General features: G+C 43.5%; 1 protein-coding gene across 4 annotated transcripts in view; it reads right to left on the bottom strand.

Annotated features, from left to right (window-relative positions):
* LOC123510913 overlaps window positions 1-20,320 on the bottom strand; it is a 56,517-nt gene that overhangs the window by 29,698 nt on the left and 6,499 nt on the right. For 2 of the 4 annotated variants that reach the window (XM_045266400.1, XM_045266401.1), the window contains exons 3-10: window positions 19,447-19,556; window positions 10,213-10,529; window positions 6,362-6,523; window positions 5,625-5,742; window positions 4,691-4,819; window positions 3,961-4,166; window positions 2,353-3,805; window positions 1-544 (exon numbers count right to left, since the gene is read on the bottom strand). The exon at window positions 1-544 is cut by the window's left edge and continues 32 nt beyond it. In XM_045266400.1, the coding sequence (XP_045122335.1) occupies window positions 146-544; window positions 2,353-3,805; window positions 3,961-4,166; window positions 4,691-4,819; window positions 5,625-5,742; window positions 6,362-6,523; window positions 10,213-10,529; window positions 19,447-19,556 (2,894 nt within the window). In that variant the 3' untranslated portion in view covers window positions 1-145. The remainder of the gene's footprint in view (window positions 545-2,352; window positions 3,806-3,960; window positions 4,167-4,690; window positions 4,820-5,624; window positions 5,743-6,361; window positions 6,524-10,212; window positions 10,530-19,446; window positions 19,557-20,320) is intronic. The other 2 variants (XR_006676639.1, XM_045266402.1) reach the window with 2 other exon arrangements.

A 20,320-nucleotide genomic window follows, 5' to 3' on the forward strand; every position in this document is an offset into this window, starting at 1 on the left:
GCCATAATAATAATAATAATAATAATAATTATAATTAATTACAGTGCGTGAGTTGATACATAATTACAACCTTTTATACTCTCTCTCTCTCTCTCTCTCTCTCTCTCTCTCTCTCTCTCTCTCTCTCTCTCTCTCTCTCTCTCTCTCACCTGCGGAAATCATCAACAGGTCGAAGGATAAAGTAAGGAATTTTCGTCAAAGGAACCTGGTAATCTCTAATCCAGCGCCCTCCGTTCTTTAATTTCCCTGTTATCCCGTCCTTCCAGATACCCTTGGGGAGATACACGTCCCTGGTTTGCCTTCCTCTGTGGGTCACGGGCGCCACTAGGAGGTCATCACTCAACATCCACTGGTCATCCACTTTGAGAGCCTCTGTGTCCTGCGGTGCGAAGAGAACCAGTGGTGTGATGAGAGGTGTCCCGTTCTGTAGAGCTGCCGGGACCTTTTCCAGGAGACGAGGTAGGACTAGGGTCTTCCTGAGGTCTTGGTACTGCTTGGCTATCTCCAGCACCTCCTCTCCGTATGTGTCAGGTAGCACGCTGATCTGTTGGATGAGGTGAAGTTTGGGTAATGCAGGGTGATATGTAAGGTGTGTTTATAGTGTGTTGGTTTTGTCTGGGTAGCTACAGCACCTCCTCTCCGTTTGTTTCAAGCAGCTCACTGATCTGTAGGGTGAGGTTAACCCCTTCAGTACCATGACGTGTTTCCATATTTGTTCTACTTACTATTTGGTGATTTTGTACAGCTTCAGAAACTTATTTGGGGATTAAAATAGTGAAGATTCTAGCCCTTAATCTTCTGACCTCCATAGACCCTTCGTATTGTAAGTAAAATTGTCTAATTACACCCAAACTCAAGGTAAAAATGTGTCCCAATACTGAAGGGGTTAAGATCCGTATTTAGAAACGCTTTGCTCTCTCACCACGACTATTTTCAAGGCCACAGAGATGATTAGCGTAGTTTTCAAGAGTGTCTCCTGTTGATAATGTACAAAATAATCCCACTCTGCCCCTAGAATCATTAAAACACCTTAAAAAGAACTCGTGTAAATTTAAATAGAGCCTTTTGAAATAGTGAAGGTGAAGCGCAAAAGTGTTTGAAAATAGGAGCATAAGTTAGGGTGATGCAGGGTGATACATAAAGGTGAGTGTGTCTATAGTGTGTAGGGAAACTTTCATATCTTCCTTTCACACGTGGATAATCTTTCTAATTATTAACCTCTATTTTTCTACATATTATCTCTCTTTCTAAGCTTTTGGGAGACGTGTTGATAAGAAAGAATAGTAAAGACGAGGAGGAGGAAGAGGAGGAGGAGGAGGAGGAGGAGGAGGAGGAGGAGGAGGAGGAGGAGGAGGAGGAGGAAAGAGTCTGTTGGTTCATCTCCTAGCCCAACATACAGACAGTGAAGGGAAGGAGGAAGGAAGGAAAGGAAGGAGGGAGGGAGGGAAGGGGAGTGTGTATGGGATGTGTCTGACCACATGGCAGCACAGATGGGAACAGGAGTGAGACAAGTTCCCAGCCACTGCTTTGGTGGGGTGGGGGTGGTTGGTGGTGGGAGAGGGAGGTGTGGTGGGGAGGACTAATTAAAGGGTTGGTACTTTCCGTGTTACAATCCAGTCTGTTATGGCTTATATTGCCCAAATGTCGACCAGAGGGACTTTCTAATCTGATGTGTGTGTGTGTGTGTGTGTGTGTGTGTGTGTGTGTGTGTGTGTGTGTGTGTGTGTGTGTGTGTGTGTGTAGGGAGAGTTGAGAAGGGCTTACTAAGAGAGAAATAGAAAGAGAGAATTAGTCACCATATTAGCAGTGATACAGTGAAATTTCTGGTGGGCGATGACTCCAGCAAGTCAGTCAGGCCGCCAAGACATGATTTCCGTGAAAGTCATTGTGGCGTGAACAGAGCTAAGTGTGTTATGAAGGGGGATGGGGGGTCCGGATGCAAAATAGGTGGTGGGATAGATGCAGACAGGTGGTGTGTGTATGTGTGTGTGTGTGTGTGTGTGTGTGTGTGTGTTCACTGTTTGTTTGATCTGCTGCAGTCTCTGACGAGACAGCCAGACGTTACCCTACGGAACGAGCTCAGAGCTCATTATTTCCGATCTTCGGACAGGCCTGAGACCAGGCACACACCACACACCGGGACAACGAGGTCACAACTCCTCGATTTACATCCCGTACCTACTCACTGCTAGGTGAACAGGGGCTACACGTGAAAGGAGACACACCCAAATATCTCCACCCGGCCGGGGAATCGAACCCCGTTCCTCTGGCTTGTGAAGCTAGCGCTCTAAACACTGAGCTACCGGGCGTGTGTGTGTGTGTGTGTGTGTGTGTGACAGGTGTGCGCCTTACCTGCATGGCGGGTAGGAAGGTCGCCGCTTCGATCCACCGAATGTAAAGTTCGCTGTCGCCGCGGGGTGGTCCGCCGATCAGCCCCACATCAATGAAGGGGTAGCCCAGCATGGTCATGGTGAGGGCCCGGGGCACCAGTGTCTCCAGCTCCTTCCAGGAACCCTCCCCGCTGCCCATGGTGACGAAGGTGGGCGGTAGCGGCGGCATGACGGCGCCCTCCGTGCTGATGGGCGGCGAGACACTGCTGACGGAGGCCATGAAGTGCACCAGGGTGTCGTCTGGGTCGGTGAAGGGCGTGTGGTACTCGTGGTAGACAGGTAGTGCGTGGGCGTCAGCGGGCTGCAGGTGGAAGCGGTCCACCTCGTACTCGTCCCTGAGACCGTTGAGCTGCGCGGCGTACCAGCGGCGCGCCCTAGGATTGCTGAAGTCCGTCACCACAGAGGGATGCCAGTTTTCATAGCGGGCGAGGGCCGGCAGCCTGGACTTTTTCTGTCGCACCCACAGTCCCTCCCTCATGCCTTCCTTGAAGCCCGGGGCGTCCACACTGACGAAGGGGTGTAGGGTGAGCGCCAGGTGGAAGCCCTTGTCTCGCGTGACCTGGGACAGACCCAAGGGGTCAGGGAACCTCTCGGGGTCAAACTCCAGCTCCCCGGGCCGCGTCTGCCACGTGGGGGGCAGCAACACGTGGCCGCGCGTCCCCGTGGTGTTGGCCAGCAGGCGGTCCAGGCGCTGCACGTAGTCCACCACCATCTGCTGCGTCAGGTAGGAGGTCTCTGGCATTACCCACACAGGGTGCTCCAGGCGCTCCTCCACCCGCGCCACCACCTCCTGATTGAAGGTCTCGCGCATCATAGCCACCGGTTGCTCCTCGCCCTCGCTCTCCTCCACCGGTACTTCCTCCATGCTGTAGTTGACGAGGGAGGGCACGGTGGTCCCCACGCTGTGCCTCTCCTCCACGGCGCGCTGGTGCATGTAGCCGGCCAGCGCGGTGAGGTTGGGCGCCGTGCACACGGTGTAGCTGAGGTTGGCGTCGTCGTCGGTGCAGGCGGTGACGTGCATCTCGAGGCACACCTTGTTGTCCTGGTTGTGGTTGACGGACACCCGGCCGCCGAACCTTGAGGGCAGCATGAGCAGCGTGGCGTGGTCTGATAGCCACGTGCGGCGGAGCAGCTGGCCCCACGGGTCGCGGTTCAGCTTGCCGGTGACCATCTCCTCGGGGGGCACATCGGCCCTGCTGATGGGGAACCCCCCTGACGACATCTCCCCGCCCCCCCACCACGTGATGTTGCGCACCTCCACGTGTTCGGTGGTGCTGGGCATCAGACAGTCCCGCAGCGTGAAGTCGTGTTTGAGCGCCACCCACCACACCGTGTAGCACTGCACGCTGCCCGCTGCGTACAGCTTGCGGAGATGCAGCTGCGCCAGGGCCGTCCAGTCCAGGCAGATCATCTCCCTGCAACGCCAACACAACCATTAACACTCACATCCCATGCTTTATTCACCACCATCATCCCCCACCCTCCTCCACCACCATCACAGCAACAAAAACAACAACAACAACAACAAACAGAGGCGGCTCCCAGCACCGCCGTGCGGCACAACACTCACTCGTATTCGTCATCGTCGAGTCCATGGTGCGGGAGAGTGTAGTTCTCGTCCTGCAGGTAGTTGAGGTAGTCGGTGCAGTCTTCGGGGATAGAGTACTTTGGCAGGTTGGTCCCCATGTGCAAGGTGATGACGGGCTTCCACGTGGGGTCGTACACCTCCAGGTGGCGCGGACCCTCGTAGAACTTGATGCGGTTAAAGATGGACAGCTGGGAACAAGAACAAGTGAGCAATGAGTTGACGAGGAGAAGTGTAAGGGATAAGTAAGGAGGAAGATAAGGAATGATGGAAGGAATGACATGAACGCAATGAACAAGAAGAGTGAAAAAGACGCATTAACAAGAAAAAGGAGTAGGAGGAATGAGGAGTGAATTATCTCCCTTTGTATTACTCGTAAACACCCCAGAGAAGGGAGAGGAGGAAAACGAGCAGGAGGAAGTGAATGACAACAGGACATAACACCCATCCTACCCAACTCCTCACTATCACCACCATGAGCAGCCAACCAACCACCAACACACCAACAGTAACATAAAAACAAACTGGTATTATGAAAGCAACATCAGCCTACGAATTTTTGGACATTTCTGGGCAAAAGACGGAAGAATTAGCATTGCCATTAACGAACTGAAGAAATCTAAACCTAACCCTCAAATGAAAACAATCTTACTTCAATATCACCAAAATTCAACACCCAGGTCCTTTCCTTGGTGTCATTGTAGTTGCTTCTTACCTCCAGCAGGTGTAGGTGGTAGAAGTAATGGGTGAGGCTGATACCCACCACTATCACCACCAGCAGCACCACCACCAGCACCACCAGGCCAAGCTGAGTGGTCTTCTTCCCCTGGCCCGGCGGTGTCTTCTGTCCGGGTTAAAGAAGGTTGTGGGGATTAGTTCCAGAGTCTTCTGTTTGTTTGGGATCGGTTTGGATGGGTGGCTTACAAAATGACTGTGGAATTGGTCTTATTGTCTTGTTAGTTCCTTCTTTTGTTCGTTTGTTCCTAATGAGAATGTTACTGTGTGTGTGTGTGTGTGTGTGTGTGTGTGTGTAGCTTACTTAATTGCGTAACTCTTAATCTCGAAGTAAGTTGAAACGAAAGCATATTTTAATACTTACTAATCACAGGGAAATATCATGTGATCTGATACTTTTTTTTTTTTTTTTTTTTTTTTTTTTTTTTTGACAGCAAAACATCAAAACATCACCTCAAATGAAAATAATTCCAAGTGCAACGTAAGACAAGATAGTCAGCCCATTTATTCCCATTTTTTTTCTTTTCAAACAAACTAGTCTTATCACTGCGAACAAAACCAGTTACGAGTGGGGAGTAAAAGCAAGACAGTCACACATCTTTCACCTCCATTTTCTCTCATAACCAAGCCTAATAGTACATAACCAGTGACGAGTAGAATACAAACAAGACAGTCCTCCATTTCTCAGCTACATTTTCTCTCATAACCAAACAGAATAGAACGAAACAAGTAACACGCGAGTACAGGATAAAAATCAAGACAGTTATCCATTTCTCATCTCCATTTTCTCTCAACTAAACAGAATAAATATCAGTTTTACCCCATTTACGAGTGCAGAGTAAAAACAAGACAGTCACCCATTTATCAGCCCCATTTTCTCTTATAAAGGAACAGAATAGAGATAGTTGTCTTACCCCCATTCTCTCCCGTATGAGTGAAGAGAGAGAATTATGAGACGCTTCGAAGGGGGATCTAAAGCTTTCCTCCTTGTCCTCCGCCTCCGCCGCCTTGCCTATCACGCCTCGCTGGGTACTGCAAACAGGAATACAGCGTTAAATGATAGTAATATGTGGTCTATAGTACTTGTAAAACTAGAAGAAAGTACAATATAAGCGTGATTGATAGGTGGTAGTTATCATGTAGTCCATAATGCTTGTAAAATTAGAAGAATACATTGTAGAGTTCGTTTATAAGTACCAGTAGTCATATATTGTGTATGATACTTGTTAAGATCAACAGAAAGTACGTTAAAAAGAGTGCCGTAACTATATGTGGCCCGTAATACTTGATAAAATTAGAAGAAACTACATTATAGAAGTAATTAATAAGTGGCAGTAGTTATATATGATCTATATGTAAAAAAATATGATAAAAGTACCTTGCAGTAATTTATGAGGGCCAGTAATTATATGTGGTCTGTAATACTTGTGAAATTAGAGAAGAAACTACATTACTGAAGTCATTTTAACCTTCGAATTTCCTGATATTGGTTATTTATTTGATAAGTGTGAAAGGGTCGATAGTGAAATTGTGTGAACCGAATGAAACTAAAACTCAGACAAAAAGAGGAAGGTTTAACACTCACATAGAATAATTAACAAACCAAATAAAACCAAAAGACGCTTGATTAAGTCTCCTTTATCACACTTACTAGTATTTCTTGAAGAAGGCGGAGCGATTGGAGCAGATAGTGTCATCCCAGGAGGTATAGTCGTCCAGCTGCTCTTTCCCCTCCTCCTCCTCCTCCTCTTCCCTCTCCTTCTCGTCCTCCTCACTCGATCCCATGGAGGACGAGGACGAGACGGGGTCATCACTACCATGCGGGGTCAGGGCGGGGCACACAGGGTCATGCAGGAGAGAGAGAGAGAGAGAGAGAGAGAGAGAGAGAGAGAGAGAGAGAGAGAGAGAATATTATAGTTATTGATGTTGTGTTTGTCTTCCTCTCAACACGACAAAGGGACAAGCCACGCAGCATTCTCTACTTTTAAGGATTAGTATGAATGGATTAGAAAGGATTAGACGCAGAGCTCACCTGTTTGACTGCCTGGTGCGTCTCTCTTTCTCTCTCTCTCTCTCTCTCTCTCTCTCTCTCTCTCTCTCTCTCTCTCTCTCGTGGTGATTTTTTGCGTCTTTGTGAAGTAAAAATAGTTCTTGCGTTCGCTTTTTTTTTTTTTTTTTTTTTTTTTTTTTTTGTGTGTGTGTGAAAAGAAGAAATTGTTGTTTTTTTATCTATTTATTAATCTTATTTAAAGTTAGTGAAAATTTTCTTGATAGATATATGAATAACTTGAATGTGGTTAGTTTGTGTGTGTGTGTGTGTGTGTGTGTGTGTGTGTGTGTGTGTGTGTGTGTGTGTGTGGCGCAGACTTGTCACACACAGAGCCAGCACTTCAAGTTTATCACCACCACTACTACTACCACTCCTACCAGCACCACCACCACCACCTTCTCTCCTTCCATGCTTGTGTATATTCACGTCTCACACCTCTCCCCTTCCCTGTCCCTTTGGTTAATGCGTCAGTTACTACACAGGTGGGGGTGTCTTAATAATGGCCAGGATAAGGAGTGAAGGGAAGGTGTCAGTGCTTCCTCGTCTATCTCTATTACTTATTTCTTTAGTGGGTGGTTAAACTTTTTCCGTTTTCGTTTACCGTAGTAGTGGCGGTGGTGGAGAGTAAAGGAATGCGCGGAACATACTCACAAACACACACACACACACACACACACACACACACTAACGCACTCTTTTCTGTACCCCAAACTTGACTTTTTTTTTTTTTTCTTTGCATAGTAGACGAGAACACTTCAGACACTTCAGACACACAGTCACTTGTAGCACAGTAACTTCACTAAGTCACGGTGTCTCACGATAACTTCACACGTCGTACTCCAACTTAGAATATCCACACAGTAACTTGGCATGTCCGGACACTGTACTGAGATGTCCCATGAATACCCAAGTTGTCTTGTACTGATTTTGAAGTGTTCCAGAGTGACTTTATAGGTTTTACTCTACTTAGATGTCCACACACGGATTAGGATGTGACCACACTAATGTAACATGTCCGATAATCACTCAGAATGCCAACACACTGACTTGAGGTGACACAGAATAACTTAGACTGCCCATACGTTAATTCAACCCATTCCATATTCACTCTGCTTACTATTTGGTGATTTTATACAGCTTCAGAAATTTATGTGGCGGATTAAAATAGTGAAGACTCTGGCCATTAATCTTCTGACCTCCATAGACCCTTTCTAATGTCAAAAAATGGTCCAATCGTTAACAAATCTCAAGGTAAAAATGTGTCCCAGTATTGAAAGGGTTAAGATGTCCCACAATAATACCAAAAGTTGTCTTCTAATTAAAAACATCCACACACCATTTAAACTGTCCACAGATCACTCAAAACACTTCACATTGATGCTGATAACGCCAAAATCGTTTCAAATGCCCTGAAACACACACTTGAGACGTCCACGAAGTAACTTAAAATGTACCCAAGTAATAAATGCCCAAGATAAATTAAGACACTTCATACTACCATCACTGTTGTACTTTTTAAATGTCCACACACTAGCTTGACGTCTTAAAGTAAATCACCACACACACACGCACACACACACACGAGAGACATCCACTGAATAACTTGAAATGCTCAAAAATACCGTGAGTCACCGTGAGTTAGCGTGAGTCACCGTGAGTTAGTTTGAGTCTTACATGTATTTAAGTTGTCCCGATCTGAGTCTCTCCATCACATCTCACTGAGCACTACTGATAATGTCCACTGCTGCTTCTCTTATATACTGCTCACCTAACTCTTTCTCGCTGCTCATTCACCTGTCCACACCAATTATGATACGTGCTTTTCTTTCACTTCTCCCTCGAATCTCTACCTCTTTCTCTTTAACTGTATTTTTCTTCCTATGTTTTTGCTTTCATTTTCGTATATAACCTCGTCTCATCTATCGTTATGAGTTTACTGTTACATTATGTTTGCTTTGTATTTCTCACTGCTTTCTCTTCTATGCATTCTTTATTTTATTTTTTTTTAAGGTAACTTTCTCATCTGCTTACCTGTCCCCACTACTTTACTCTCTCTGTTACATCACGTTTGCTTTGTGTCTCTCTTCTCTCTGGTAAACTGTCTCTCCTGTTCTTGTGTGTCTATGCTGTGTACTTATTGTTATCTCTATCTAGCTCTTTCTCACTCTTATTGTCTTTGTTTATCTTTGCATTGTATCTCTGTCTCTCTCTTTCTCGATTTTCTCTCTTCACTTTCTTTTCTGTCTTTTGTTTTTATTCCTCATTTTACTTTCTTCTTATCCGCCTACCTGTCCTCACTGATTTTCTTTATTAATTCATGTGTGTATTGTGTCTCTTTCTCTTTTTCCATGCACTCTGCCACACTTTCTTTCCTCTTATTGTTACTATTATTTTTATCTTTCTTCGTAATAATTTCTTGTAGTAATTTCCTGTTTCTAAATCTACATCTGCCTTGTCTGTATTTCCCTTTCTTTTATTTAAACTAATTCACAACAAATTTAGAGATACGTTCTTCTTTTTTCTTATTTTATATAGTTAAAATATATACTGTACTACATTTTCTTATTTTTTATTGATTGATTGATTGATTTTCTCTATTTATTATGTATTTTCTTTTATTTTTCTATTTTTTTATTCCTACGGTGGTGGTCGTGGTGGTGGTGGTGGTAGTGGTAAGAGTTAGTCTGTATGTGTCTGTACGTGTCTGTGTGTGTGTGCGTATGTGTGTGTGAGATCGTGTCATTAGAGGTTATCTGCTTATCTATATTTATCAGTGGTGATGCTTCTTCAGCCGTCCCACATTCCGTATAGAGATTACACTGTGGCTCTTCTGTGTAACTGTCTGGCTGTTTTAGCTTCATGTTTTTTTTTTTTTTTTTTTTTATTCTATTTCGTTTCGTGTTCCTTGTTTGTTTTTGTTTTTTTCCCTATGGGCAAGGAAGGCTGGCCAAAGAGAAAGGGCTAAGGGAAGAGGAAAAAGATGAAGGAAAAAAGACCTGTTTGTGTTTACATTTTAGTTTTAGTTTTAGTGTGTGTGTGTGTGTGTGTGTGTGTGTGTGTGTGTGTGTGTGTGTGTGTGTGTGTGTGTGTGTGTGTGTACTCTCTATCTGTACTCTTCTTTATCTTGTTAACTCTTGTCCTCCATTCTCTCTCTCTCTCTCTCTCTCTCTCTCTCTCTCTCTCTCTCTCTCTCTCTCTCTCTCTCTCTCTCTCTCTCTCTCTCTCTCTCGTACAGATGCACCCATAACTTCATTTCCCAGCTCAGAATTTTACTATTAATTATTCATGACTCAATCTCTCTCTCTCTCTCTCTCTCTCTCTCTCTCTCTCTCTCTCTCTCTCTCTCTCTCTCTCTCTCTCTCTCTCTCTCTCTCTCTCTCTCTCTCTCTCTCTCTCTCTCTCTCTCTCTCTCTCTCTCTCTCTCTCTCTCTCTCTCTCTCTCTCTCTCTCACCTGAATGAATTCCTTAATCTTGAGAATTTCGCCTCAGCCCTCCTTGGTTCCTCCTTTTCTTTCTTCTTTCGCTCCTCTTCTCTCTTGTTATTCTCCTCCTCGAAATTAATACGTGGTTGCCTCGCCTCCTCTCGGATCAGTTTTTCCCTCGCCTGTCTTTCCTTCTTGCTCGCCTCTTTCTCTTTCTTCTTGATCGCCCTCTCCAAACGATCCTTGCGCCTGGAGATCGGGGGTGAGGCGACGCTATCCACTGACTGCTTGCGGAGGATGAGTGGGGTGATCAGTGCTGGGAGAAGTCTCGTAGTCTCCTCTGGTTCCTGTAATGTAAAGAAATGTGTGTTTAGATGTCTGTTTTAGAGGTTTTGGAGAATTTAACCTCTTCAGTACTGGGACGCATTTTCTACCTTGAGTTTGGTGTATGATTAAACGGTTTTATTCACATTAGGAAGGGTCTATGGAGGTCAGAAATTAATGGCCTTAGTCTTCACTATTCTATTTCCCCCACTTGAGTTTCTGAAGCTGTATGAAACCACCAAATAGTAACCAGAATGAATATGGAAACTTGTCATGGTACTGAAAAGGTTAAATGTCTGTGTTATGGGTTTGGGAACTTTAAAGGTCTGACACATATTCTTACACCCACACCCACACACACACACACACACACACACACACACACACACACACACACACACACATAAGCGGTACAAGCCACTCGTGTATCAATTAAAATGTACTACTGCAACTTAACACCCTGGCGTCTCTCTCTCTCTCTCTCTCTCTCTCTCTCTCTCTCTCTCTCTCTCTCTCTCTCTCTCTCTCTCTCTCTCTCTCTCTCTCTCTCTCTCTGTCTCTGTGTGTGTGTGTGTGTGTGTGTGTGTGTGTGTGTGTGTGTGTGTGTGTGTGTGTGTGTGTGTGTGTTTAGTTATCTTCGTCTCTCTATCAATGCTTGTCTTTATGTTTGTATATCGATGTCTCTCTCTCTCTCTCTCTCTCTCTCTCTCTCTCTCTCTCTCTCTCTCTCTCTCTCTCTCTCTCTCTCTCTCTCTCTCTCTCTCTCTCTCTCTCTCTCTCTCTCTCTCTCTCTCTCTCTCTCTCTCTCTCTCTCTCTCTCTCTCTCTCTCTCTCTCTCTCTCTCACATCCATCATCCAGCTGAGCGAAACCGGAGATGTCAACAAAGAGTTCGAACATTTCATTTTTTCCACAATCTTTCGCTCACTCACCACAACAAAGATCACTTGAAAAACAATATCACCCGTTTTCTTTTATTTTCGATCATATTTTCATCAGTTATTTTATTAATTACACTTTAAATACGAGGAGGATCGATCATTTCCTCCTCTTCTTCTTCCTCCTCCTCCTCCTCCTCCTCCTCCTCCTCCTCCTCCTCCTCCACCTCCTCCTCCTCACGGGAAATCATTTTCTCATTGCCAATTAATATTTTTTATGAACTGATCGACCTTTCCAGAGAGAGAGAGAGAGAGAGAGAGAGAGAGAGAAAAATTGGAAGGGAGAATGTGGCAGTGGGCGTATGAGATAGATAGATAGATAGATAGATAGATAGAGAGAGAGAGAGAGAGAGAGAGAGAGAGAGAGAGAGAGAGAGAGAGAGAACATCGATAGGCAAACATAAAGACAAACATCGATAGAAAGAGGAAGACAACCAGACACACACACACACACACACACACACACACACACACACACACACACACACACACACACACACACACACACACACACACACGAGAGAGAGAGAGAGAGAGAGAGAGAGAGAGAGAGAGAGAGGTGAAAGGGACTGCCGTAACGTAAGGGAGGAGAGACCTGACGAAGGGCAAAGGGCCACGGGAGGGCAAGACTCTACTACTGACCTTGGCGAGGGCACGTGGACACACACACACACACACACACACACACACACACACACACACACACACACACACACACACACACACACACACACAACTGGTTCTAGCCTCTTGATATCTAAGCTTCACTACCACGGCCAGAGAGAGAGAGAGAGAGAGAGAGAGAGAGAGAGAGAGAGAGAGAGTATTTCCTTTCACACCTTCTCTTCACTAAGGGTCACCACATCTTGCGTTTCCATGACAAAATCCCTCTTACGGAGACTTATAGCCACACACACACACACACACACACACACACACACACACACACACACACACACACACACACACACACACACACACACAGACGCGACTGGACTTAGGAAATTGCTATAGCTACGTGACGAGAGAGAGAGAGAGAGAGAGAGAGAGAGAGAGAGAGAGAGAGAGAGAGAGAGAATACACTGGCCTTGAACTAAATGTACTGTCAAAATGTCATGGTTAGGTTAGGTTAGGTTACATTGGATAAAGTAAAGTAAGGTTAGGGTAAGGAAATAAGACAGTTAAGTTAATTTGCTTTACATTAAGTTATATTGAATCAAGTAAGGTAAGGGAAGGCAAAGTTTGGTTAAGTTTAATTAGATAAGGTGAGAGTGGACCAAATTAACCCATTCAGTACCATAACGCATTTTCATATTCATTCTGCTTACTATTTGGTGATTTTATACAGCTTCAGAAACCCAAGTGGAGGGATTCAAATAGTGAAGACTCTGGCTATTAATCTTCTGACCTCCATAGACACTTCTAAATGTCAATAAAATGTTATTCGTGCACAAATCTCAAGGGAATAAAAGTGCGTCCCAGTACTGAATGTTTAGAAGAGATGAAGTTAGACCAAATTAAGTTAGTGAATGATTGTGTTAGGTGATGTTCAACTAGACACATTAAATTTGTGGGTCTTTAACTCTTCAGTACTGGGACGCATTTATCCTTCGAGTTTTTAGTATGATTAGACCATTTTATTGACATTAGGAAGGGTCTATGGAGGTCAGAAGATTGATGGCCACGGTCTTCACTATTCTAATCCCAACATAAGTTTCTGAAGCTGTATAAAATCACCAAATAGTAAACAGCATGAACATGAAGACGCGTCATGGTATTGAAGGGGTTACATTAAGTGAGATTAGAGTAGACCAAAGTAAGTTAGTGGATGTTTAAGCAAGGTGAGGTTAGACTAGGTAAGGTGAGGTTGGACCAGATAAGGGGTAGTGTGTGTTTAGATAAAATGAGAATACACCAGATTATGTTAAGCTAGTGAATAGATAAGGTGAGAATTGAATGTTTAAGTAAGGTGAAGTTAGACTGGCTTAGCTCAATGTATGTTTAAGCAAGGTAAAGTTAGTCTAGCTTAGGTCAGTTTATGTTTAAGTAAGGTGAGGTTAGACTAGGTTAAGTCAATATATGTTTAAGCAAGGTGAGGTTAGACTAGCTTAGGTTAGGTTAATATATATTGACATTAAGGTGAGAATAGACTCCGTTAAGATACTGTAAGTTCAGATAAGGTGAGGTTAAGCCAGGTTAGAAAGAGATGAATTAGGTAAAATGAGAATAGACCAGGTTAAGTTAGTGCACGTTACTTATCACTACCAGCCTTGTCCCAGTGAGCCTGTAACACCTATACTGGGTGAGTGAAGGCCCCACAACACACCTGTCCACAGATCCAGCGTGAGTGTATGTGTGTGTGTCTTTATCTGGTTATCGTCACGCTTATCTGTTCTCCACTCTGTTTTCTGTTATTAATGAAGGTTTATGGGATCTCTCTCTCTCTCTCTCTCTCTCTCTCTCTCTCTCTCTCTCTCTCTCTCTCTCTCTCTCTCTCTCTCTCTCTCTCTCTCTCTCTCTCTCGTTTTGTGGTGTTTTTCATTATAATTATTGTTGCTCTTGGATATATATTTGTTATTGTCTATATTTTTATTACAAGTAAGAAATTAATAGATTATTTATGTGTATAGTTATAAATGTATACTCCGAATCATAAACTGAGAATAAATATAAAATGTATGAGTTATATTACACACACACTGCCACCACCACCACCACCACCACCGCCACCACCACCACCGCTCTGCTCTTCCCTAAACAAAAGACTAATCGGATTTATTTCTTGCATCATCTTATTTCTGTAATCACTTCACTTAGGCACGTCTCTCTCTCTCTCTCTCTCTCTCTCTCTCTCTCTCTCTCTCTCTCTCTCTCTCTCTCTCTCTCTCTCTCTCTCTCTCTCTCTCTCTCTCTCTCTCTCTTGTGCAATAACAATAGCAAATGTCCTTCATAGACCTAGAAGCGTTAGGCCTACAGAAGATTGAGACACAGAGAGAGAGAGAGAGAGAGAGAGAGAGAGAGAGAGAGAGAGAGAGAGAGAGAGAAACTGTTAAGCGTTCCTAGAAACTGGAGTAAGCGTTCTGTGTGTGTGTGTGTGTGTGTGTGTGTGTGTGTGTGTGTGTGTGTGTGTGTGTGTGTGTGTGTGTGTGTGTGTGTGTGTGTGTGTGTGTGTGTGTCGGAATCAGCACGCACAACACACAACACACCACCTGGCAACACCGGCACTGACCCACAACAGGTATAGGGCGCAACACCTGTGTGACGTGAATATTGCTGGCTTGGGGGATTACCTTGTATTGTATAGGATTACTTGAAAGGGATCTGGGGAGGAGGAGGAGGAGGAGGAGGAGGATAAAGGAGGCAAAGAACAGTAGTAGTAGTAGTAGTAGTAGTAGTAGTAGTAGTAGTAGTAGTAGAGAGGCACGAATATAAAGAACAAATGTATGAACTGAGAGCGTAGTATGCTAATCGTGTGGAAGAAACAATGACAAGAATAAGGAAGAGTGAGGAAAGGGACGAATAAGTAAACAACTCAGGACATGAATGGAATAGAATACACAATCTAAATACGGCGTTGATTTATATATTCTGGTAGTGAGGCATTATATACACGTGTAGCGCTCTCTCTCTCTCTCTCTCTCTCTCTCTCTCTCTCTCTCTCTCTCTCTCTCTCTCTCTCTCTCTCTCTCAAAAGACACATTTATTATTTATTTTCTGAAACAAGATGCCCATTTTTCTGCCCTTCACCTGTAGAGAGAGAGAGAGCGAGAGAGAGAGAGAGAGAGAGAGAGAGAGAGAGAGAGAGAGAGAGAGAGAGAGAGAGAGAGAGTGAGTGAGGTAATATCGTGATGCAGAGGGAAGCAAGGCCGGCAGAAGGCATTGGTCACACTCAGAATGTAAGGAAGAGAGGCGTGGGAAGACTTCTAGATTGATTATTGGCCTTTGGGAATGTTGCTTCTCTTATTGGCGAGAGTTTTTAATCCCTTCAGCACCAGGACGCGTTTTCATATTCCTTCTGCTTAGTATTTGGTGATTTTATACAGCTTCAGAAACTTATGTGGGGATTAAAATAGTAAAGACTGGCTATTTAATTTTCTGACCTCCAAAGACCCTTCCTAATGTCAATAAAATGTTCTAATCGTACACAAATCTCAAGGTAAAAATGTGTTCCATTAATGAAGGGATTGAAATAGTAAAGACTGTGGCTATTAATCTTCTGACCTCCATAGACCCTTCCTAATGTCAATAAAATCGTCTAATCACACCCAAAATTCGAGGTAAAATGTTCCTCCCACTATTGAAGGGGTTAGAAGGATTGTTCGTGAGTTGAATGTGGGAAAGTTCTTATTGGTTCGTTCATTGTTATCGTTCACATTATTACCACCACTGATGTAAAGGTTGTTTTGACTTCATTATGGGGAAATGTTTTATTCATTCGGTCATTTCCTTATTTATCGTCATTATCATCACCACAACTGAGGTAATGCAATATATTCACTCATCTCCATCAGTTTTACCACCATCACCACCACCACCAACAACAACAACAACAACAACAACAACATCAAAAACATCAAAAACTCAATGCAACACTAATAAACTTTTTTCCGCAGCACAGCAAAACACATTTCGATACAAAATCATAACTCTCTCTCTCTCTCTCTCTCTCTCTCTCTCTCTCTCTCTCTCTCTCTCTCTCTCTCTCTCTCTCACGTTCTGTCCTTGTCCCAAATATTCCACACATGCGAGTACTTTTCACAGTAGTAGTTGTAGTAGCAGCAGTAGTAGTAGCAGTAGCAGCAGCAGCAGTAGTAGTAGTAGTAGTAGTAGTAGTAGCAGCAGCAGCAGCAGTAGTAGTAGTAGTAGTAGTAGTAGTAGTAGCAGTAGTAGTAGTAGCAGCAGTAGTAGCAGTAGTAGTAGTAGTAGTAGCAGTAGCAGTAGCAGTAGCAGTAGTAGTAGTAGTAGTAGTAGTAGTAGTAGTAGTAGTAGCAGTAGTAGTAGTAGTAGTAGTAGCAGTAGCAGTAGTAGTAGTAGTAGTAGTAGTAGTAGTAGTAGTAGTAGCAGCAGCAGCAGCAACACGAACCACTTGTTTCTCCCAACACTCCTTGCACGAAAGAAGAGAGTGAACTACTAGTCTTCTGCTGCTAGCTATTCGTGGTATGTTCCTCCTCCTCCTCCTCCTCCTCCTCCTCCTCCTCCTCCTCCTCCTCCTCCTCCTCCGTGAGCGTTGCACTGTTCCCAAATACCTGCACTCATCCCCACCGTACTCCCTCCCCACCTCCACCTCCTCCTCCTCCTCCTGCTCCTCCTCCTCCTCCTCCTCCTCCTCCTCCTCCTCCTCCTCCTCCTCCTCCTCCTCCTCCTCCTCCTCCTCCTCCATGACGTGACGTTGCACATAATTGCCAACTCAATCTGAAAAAAAGTTATGTGAGGTGGTAACTAGAGAGAGAGAGAGAGAGAGAGAGTGAGTTTCCGAATTGGCATCAAAACTCAGTGCCAAGGGAGGCAGATTCTCTCTCTCTCTCTCTCTCTCTCTCTCTCTCTCTCTCTCTCTCTCTCTCTCTCATATTGACGTCTATTTTTTTTATACAACCCGTTTTCTTTGATATGAAATGATATGAACTCGTCCCAGAAAATCGTAGTTAATCCAGTTGTTCCTTTTAACCCCTTCAGTACTGGGACTCATTATTTTTCTTACCTTGAGTTTTGGGTGTAATTAAACGATTTTATTTACATTAGGAAGGGTCTATGGAGCTCAGAAGATTAATGGCCAGAGTCTTCACTATTTTAATCCCACCATATGTTCTGAAGCTGTTTAAAATCGCCAAATAGTGAGCAGAATGAAAATGAAAACACGTCGTGGTACTGAAGGAGTTAAGATCGATCAGATAAATGGACACAAGACTCTGAAACACTCAACATTACAACACACAAATTTCCTTGTATAGTTTAACCCCTTCAATACTGAGACGCATTTTTACCGTGATTTTTAAGTGTGTATAGGCGATTTTATTTACATTAGGAAGGGTCTATGGAGGTCAGAAGATTAACGCCCAGAATCTTCACTATTTTAATCCCACCATGTTTCTGTGAGCCTCCTGTTATGTTGGTGTTATTCTCTAATAATTACAAAGCAGAGGAAAATGATATGTGGCTTAGCTTTCCTACATCATTAGAAATTGTTCTTCGTTTTCTCTCTCTTTTTCCAAGGTACCAGTTCTTGCCACACAGGGAAAAGTTCGTGAGTGGATTTTGAAAGCGTGGATGGATGCGTGGATGCTTCAATGTATGTGGAAGGGTGGTAATACTTGTCTCTAATTCAGGCATTCAGAAAGGCTTTGCTCTCTCACCACGACTATTTTCCACAGCCACAGAAATGATAAGTGGGGTTTTCAAGAGTGTTTCTCTAGCTCATAATGTAGGAAACTAGTTAGTCTGGCCGTAGAACCGTAAAAACACCTTAAAATACCTTGCTCTCTCACCACTACTATTTTCCACAGAGATGATTAGCGGGGTTTTCAATAGTGTTTATCCAGTTAATGATATAGAAATCTTGTCATTCTGCCTCTAGAATTGTAAAAACACCCTTAAAAACTCGTGTAGATTTAAGTAAACCCTCTTGAAATAGTGAAGGTGAAGCGCAGAAGAGTTTAAGCTTTACGAGTCTAAGTTATTCTCTAGTATTTACACAGCAGAGGAAGTTCGTGATGCGCAATAATTTGATATCGTTTTCCTCCATTATCTGTTGTAGTTTGGATCTTAAAAGTATATAAACTCACTCGTTACTTCTTCATCCGACCTAAATCCCGATGTATTGTAGGGTCAGCCGCTCGAGTTATCCTTCCCCATCTGTTTCTATCCATTGCATTTTCTTCAACTCCCAGATTGTTCATGTCACTTCTTGTTTCGTCTCTCCATCTTATTCTTTATCTCCCAACACTCCTCCCGCTAACCTCCGCCATCATTGTCCTCTCCTTCTCACTCCTAACTCTTGTCCCTTATTTTTCTTCCCGTTTTACTCTCTTCTCCCTTATTTTTCTCCCCTTCTTGTCTCCCTGCACTCCTTCTCCCGCTAACCTCCGCCATCATTGCCCTCTTCTCTGGTTCATCCTCTTCTCTCCTCACTTGTCACTCTTTTCCTTTATTTTCTCCCCTTTTTAGTTGAATTATTTAAATTACACGATGCGAGTTTCATTTTTATTTCAACGTAGTCAGAGGATCATAGTTACTTTTAGAATTGTAAGTTGTTTTTATCTATTTTTATATTTGATAGATTTATTCATTCATTCGATCGGGGTAAACCTTGAAGGGATACGAGCCTAGATTGTTAAAAAATAAATAAATGAATAACAGTATGGGTAATTGACTGACTAACTAAATAGACAAATAAATAAAGCAAGAAACCCAGAAAACCAATCAAAACAACACACACACACACACACACACACACACACACACACACACACACACACACACACACACACACACACACACACACACACACGTCCTATATTCTTTACCGTACCCTAAACTCTTCCTCCTCTTCCTTTGGTCAGTATGCAATCTATAGGGAAGTTTTACGAGGCTGGCTGACCGAAATGATCTTAGTGTAAGGTTGAGTGGATTAAGAAGACTTGTTTTTCCTCGCCTTTGTCTCCCTGTGTGGATGCAACAAGACTTTCTGATGATATGTGTGAAGGTGTAGGTCAAGGAGAGAGAGAGAGAGAGAGAGAGAGAGAGAGAGTTTGAGGGAGAGGATAGTTTGTATGTAATGGTTCTCTCTCTCTCTCTCTCTCTCTCTCTCTCTCTCTCTCTCTCTCTCTCTCTCTCTCTCTCTCTCTGGAACTGCCTATCTTATCTAATTAATACTTCACAATTTTCCCAGAGCGATCTTTGTAAAGGTGAACTAAAGACTTAATTTACTATACTAGAAAATGAAGGAAGGAGAATGATAAAGGGTTCTGAGATACTAGTCCTCCTCCTCCTCCTCCTCCCTCCTCTTACCTTCTCCGGCTCCAGTTCATCTTCTGTGGGCGGCACGAAGAGGAGGGAGAGTCTTCTTTGCCACACAGGTTCCTCTTCCTCGCCTCCACTCTTCTCCTTCAGCACGGGCTCTGTGTGTGGCGATAGACTGGCCTTAGAATATTGAAAACACTATGTCTATTTACTCTACAGAGGTTCCTGGGTCTCAGTTTGAATGGTGTCCTTGTAATAATTGCGCTGATCAACAGAAAACAAGTATTATTTACATCAAATCAAGGACGTTTATCAATATTGTTTTTTTAGTGTGTTTTGGGTGTGTTTTGAATGTGTTTGAGTATGTTTGGGAGGGTTTTGAGGTTGTTTTGAGGTATTTTGAACGTGTTTTGTGTGTTTGGGGGATTTTGAGTGTATTTGGATAAGTTTTGAGTGTGTTTGTGTGTTATGAGGTGTTTTCGAGTGTGTTTGGGGGTTTTAAGTGTGTTTCTTGTAATGATTGCGTTGATCAACAGGTATGTTAGGGTTTGGGTTAAGATGGGTTAGGGTTTGGGTTAAGATGGGTTATGTTATATATAGGGGAGGGTAGGTTCAGTTAGGATAGGTGGGGTTTAGTTAGTTAGTATATTAGGTTTGGTTAGGTTAGGGATTGGGTTGGGATGTGTTAGGTTAGGTTAGGTTGGGTATACGGTATGGTAGTATCAGTTAGGTTAGGGCAGGTTAAGTTAGGTTAGGTTTAGTTAGGTTATGGATATGTTAGGTTTGGTTACAAGTGTTCATTTCTTTTATTACGTTATGTTTGCTGGATTTCTTTTGTTTATGTATTTTATTGGTGTTATTTGATGTTTTTCTTCTCTCTTATGTAAAAAAAAATTGAAGATAATGTTTCGTTTTGCCTTTT

The sequence above is a fragment of the Portunus trituberculatus genome, chromosome 30 (assembly GCF_017591435.1).
Source record: "Portunus trituberculatus isolate SZX2019 chromosome 30, ASM1759143v1, whole genome shotgun sequence".
Taxonomy (NCBI): domain Eukaryota; kingdom Metazoa; phylum Arthropoda; class Malacostraca; order Decapoda; family Portunidae; genus Portunus; species Portunus trituberculatus.